Raw genomic sequence first — 4,720 nt, 5'->3', positions numbered from 1 at the left:
TACACGAAATCAGGCCGTTCAACAGTCAAAAAGGGAGTCAAGAGCACCAACCAATCACAGGCCACGGTTGTTTCTAGCCGCAGTGCGGCCAAGACCTCACGAGACCGCACCCTGGGGGCGGTGTTTGCAGTTGACGTGGCACAATCGTGGTTCCAAACCGCACTCCACACCCATTAGCCTTATGACTTAAACTAAATAGGATGGGGCTTTGAACCAGGATTTGTGGACTGAATCCAACTTTGTTTTGTAATTTTCCCTGGTTTCATTAGTTAGAATAAATTCTTTCCGTTCAAAAAAATATAAAAAAAAGTTTGGCAACGGATGGTCAATATTGTATAAATGGTAACAACTCAAACATTGTGGCACAAATGAGTGAAATATTTCAATTATTTGCATTTACAACAACACATAATCGTGATCGTGTCGACATACATTTAAAATGGAACAAGCCTTTTGAAACAACTTCAAGGGCTGGTAAAGTTGAAGTTTGCACAAGAAGTCTTATTGCTTAATAAAGAAGAACTAAACCCTAAACTTGAATTGTCTAAATCAAACATCAGGAAGTTATCCTCCATCTGAAACGTCCCGATCACTATCCCATGTTCACTTGTCGCACCACCATCAACAAAAGCAAGACAAGCCACATTTTTCTTAACTTGTTTCATCGAATTACTTGAGGATATTATCCATTTCTTCCCGTCCTCGAGTTTCAAAACAATATCAGGAACCAGCAAACTAACATGGGAACGACCAATTTGATTCTTTAAACAAAGACCAAAGGGTGCCACTGGCCATACACGAAGGATTCCCATTGTGGCAATTGATATCATCTGAACCATTTGCTTGTAAATGTCTGTCCTAAGAATGGTGTAAGGCTCAATCGTACTAAGCTTGGTGGTGCTGTTTGAAACATCAATCGATCTTTCTTTAACTACAACCGATTTGACACCAATAAAATAACCAAAAGAATCAGGATAACTGAGTAACGGAATATAAGAGAGAAGACTTCGAAGATCGACATCTGAGTTGGGAAGAAGATAATATGGTCCGTTCCCACTGAACATAACTCCATGAGCAGACAAGGAGCTAGGCAAACATAAACCAAATGTTTTTGTGAATGGTTGAAATTGATAAGCTGGAAATGCATACTGAGATTTGGAAAAAGCCATTACACCAGTAACATTTGCGGGGAATGACTCAAACATAGTTAGTGGAGCACATGCTGCGTTAAGCTGGCTACGAACCAAATATTCTGGAAGAGGGTTTTTCCCGTCACTTCCCCTGAACGTGAATTCGTCAAAGTTGAGTAGGGCTTGACCACATGTCCCGTTAATTGGGTTCACCACATTGACTGGGCATGTGCAGTCTCCCCCACCAGGTAAAGTCGAACTGTTGGTTTCTGGAAGACATGAAGGACTTTCATAAGAGGAAGATGTGCGGACATTCGTGCATTGATACTCCTGACAAGAAACTGGGGCAGGGCAAGTGGGGCAATTTCTGTTATAAATCAAACTATTCCAGTCCACGGTGCAGTTATACCATGTGAAAGGAGCATCTATGTCTATAAGGAGGTTTTTATAAAAGATGTCTCTGTTTACCCATGAAGTGATCATCAACTGAACGCTATAGAGTGGTGTAGCAAGGTCCGTATGTTTGGTTACTGGTGCAACTTGGGATTGTGCTACGGCTTCAGGTTCATGGGAAATGAAGGCTAAAAGGAGAAGAATTAGCTGTAGATGAGGAAGCATATTTGTATGTTTTAGAATTTCCAACTTTTAAAAATTTAGAGGGGAATCATTCGGTTTTATAGAGATATGTAACGAAGAAGTCATTGATCCACACAACTCATAATATTAAAGTTTAAGCAAATACAACATGGCTAATAGTTGAACATTCGAATTACATGTAAAATAAAGTCATAGCTTGATTATGAAAACTGATTGAACTTTATGTGAAAACAAATCAAGACTTTGTACTTATCCATTGTAACTTTTATATCCGTAAACAAATGATTCAAAAGCCTTGATAGAAACCATTTAGAAAATCTAATAGCTATAACACCTAAAAAAAATAAATAAATAAAAAATTACTCTATAGAGTTAACATAGTATTGATGAACTACATAGCTTAAATGTACGGCAAATTATGTAGTCATCAAATCGTAGTCGGAGAACTTTCAGCCAAAACATTTTTTAAGGAAAATATTTTTTACAATCTTTTTTGAACGGCCAAAAAAACTAAAAGTTTAATAATAAAAAGAAAACAACACACGGAGATTAGAAATTCCTCAAATGAATAAGTAAACTAATAAACATACACATAAAAGTGGCTTGGATTTTATGTTTCACTACAAGAAATGTGGGCAATAGCGGCGACGCAAGACATTAGCAGCGACATGTGATTGACGCGTCACATGTCGCCGCTAATGCATTGCGTCGCCGCTAAAGGCAACGCCGCTATTGCCCACACAGTAGTGATCCGCGTGAAATGAACCCTGTCCGTTCGATTGGTATTCCGTCCAACGGTCGTAAAGGCATAAAAAAGGCGTTGTGTTTTCCCTCCAGGGGTGTCGCCGCTAATGCCTTCCTTGTCGTCGCTAATACATTGGCGTCGCCGCTAATACACGTCGCCGTTATTGCTTTGAGTCAGATACCCCCCCCCCCCTCGTTCTTTCTTGTTTCGTCTGGCATCGCCGCTATTGCCCACACAGTAGTGATCCGCGTGAAATGAACCATGTCCGTTCGATCGGTATTCCATCCAACGGTCGTAAAGGCATAAAAAAGACGTTGTCTTTTCCCTCCAGGGGTGTCGCCGCTAATGCCTTCCTTGTCGCCGCTAATACATTGGTGTCACCGCTAATACACGTCGCCGCTATTGCTTTGAGTCAGATACTCCCCCCCCCCCTTCGTTCTTTCTTGTTTCGTCTGCCTCTTTCTTCTCACAATCCTCCCAGCGCTTTCCCTGTCGATTCCGACCAGCCACCACTGATTGCTGCCACACGCTCGCCGTCGACCGAACCTTCATTACCGGCGAGAAGTCCTTCATTGCCGTCGTCCAGCGACCAAGAGGTCATCCAACGACACAACTACTTTTCCGAAAAATTGAGCAATCTAAGGTCGAATTCTTTCCCTAATTTCTATTCTTCTTCTGTTTTAATGTTAGTTTTAGCATTGATTTATATGTTTTCTAAGAGTTTGTTTGGTTAGTGATTTTGAGGGCTTCCAAGACCTTCTGTGTTTCTGTGTTTTGATGTTAGTTTATGGATTTTTGACATTATATATGTTTTCTCAGATTTATGCAACCTATTGCATAATTGACTTGTGTTTATGTACATTGTGATGTATTGGGATGAAAATGGAATTATGCATGGTTTGTATGATTTTGTATTTAGATTTATACTTTTGTATGATTTTGTACAAGAATAAGAATGTATTTTGGTTAATTATATTTGTAGCATTAAGAAAATGATCCATAGAGGTATTATGATCAATTTCTTACCATTTTTGAATTATTACACTTTTAAAGTTCTATAAATGATATTTTTTTATAAAGGATATTAGTATAATGAATTTGTGCATGGAAAAAATCGAACAAAAAAGTAGGATGCAATAATGGAAAAAAAGTGTGATGCTATATTGTGAATGTATTTGTATGCAATTTGGAAACTACAATGCTATAATGAAAAAAAAAACAAAGTAGGATGTTATAATAGAAAGTGTATTATTTTTATATATGCAATATGTGTAAATTGTATTCATATTGTAATTTTGCAGGCTATATATGAGATTTAGTTGGGTGATAGTCTTCTAAGTGATGGCGGATGTTACGGGCTTAGGACATGGAGGTGATGGAGCCGGGGATCCACCACCTCCAGTAGGCTTTGGTCGTGGACAACAAGAACTGGATGGTAAGTCTTATTATAATATATTTATTAGCTATTTTTATCCATTTATTATAAGCTATCGTGACTAATATTTTTATTTATATTTTTCAGCTGAGCTCCCTAAAAAAAGAAGATGCCTAAGAAAAAACATCCAACTATCAAAGCTGATACGCACAAACAAGGGAAAGCCTGTGGATTTGGATTTCGATAGGGAGTTGACATATTCCCATGTCGGGAACCATGGTAATTGGTTTACCCGTGAGATTGGGATGTATATGTGGATGAACATCCCTTTGAACGTATCTGGTTGGGACAATGGTTCCCCCGTTTTAAGGAATGCCACAGTGGTTCATCTAAAGGTAACTTGGATAATATTTTAAGTTTAGTTCCGATTGGTATTTAACTAACTAACTTTTTTGTATTTGTAGAATAAGTTTGATTTAGATAAGGTTAACTTGGATCCCGAGCGTGCTCAGTTGTTATAGAGCATTGATGCGACTTTGCAAATAGTTTATAGAGGCCGGAAAAATAAAGCGCATACTTATTTTCAGAATGTTGGGGGGGGGGGGAGGCTTACAGATATCCCAAGGGTATTAGCCAACGCCCCCGATGGTATGTCACGTGAAAATTGGGTGCAAGCAGTCGAACATTTTCAAACTCCTGAATTTATAAAGCGTTCGACGTCAAACAAAGGAGTTCGTGCACAACAACACGTTGTAAAAAGAGGGGGATCGTGCTCGTATAGCAATGCATGTTTCAAAGAAGTAAGCTATGATATATTTAACTGTTTATTTAAATTATAATTAATCTAATTTTTAATGTTAAATAGGACATCTC

General features: G+C 38.5%; 1 protein-coding gene across 1 annotated transcript; it reads right to left on the bottom strand.

The window, feature by feature from the left end:
- Positions 1-369: 369 nt before the first annotated feature.
- Positions 370-1,762, bottom strand: LOC145163087 (putative aspartic proteinase GIP2). The gene has a single exon (XM_079081985.1). It carries the CDS (start codon positions 1,746-1,748, stop codon positions 465-467), a length of 1,284 nt encoding a protein of 427 aa, XP_078938111.1. The 5' UTR covers positions 1,749-1,762; the 3' UTR covers positions 370-464.
- Between the last annotated feature and the right edge of the window lie 2,958 nt (positions 1,763-4,720).

This window comes from Lactuca virosa, chromosome 3 (genome assembly GCF_052849685.1).
Source record: "Lactuca virosa cultivar CGN04683 chromosome 3, Lactuca_virosa_CGN04683_v6, whole genome shotgun sequence".
Taxonomy (NCBI): Eukaryota; Viridiplantae; Streptophyta; class Magnoliopsida; order Asterales; family Asteraceae; genus Lactuca; species Lactuca virosa.
The sequence above is the reverse complement of the archived record's forward strand: the minus strand, read 5'-3'. Positions and strand labels throughout refer to the sequence as shown.

What these genes read in the sequence shown, in the direction of transcription:
- LOC145163087 (XM_079081985.1), bottom strand. Translation starts at nt 1,748, where the DNA reads ATGCTTCCTCATCTACAGCTAATTCTTCTCCTTTTAGCCTTCATTTCC.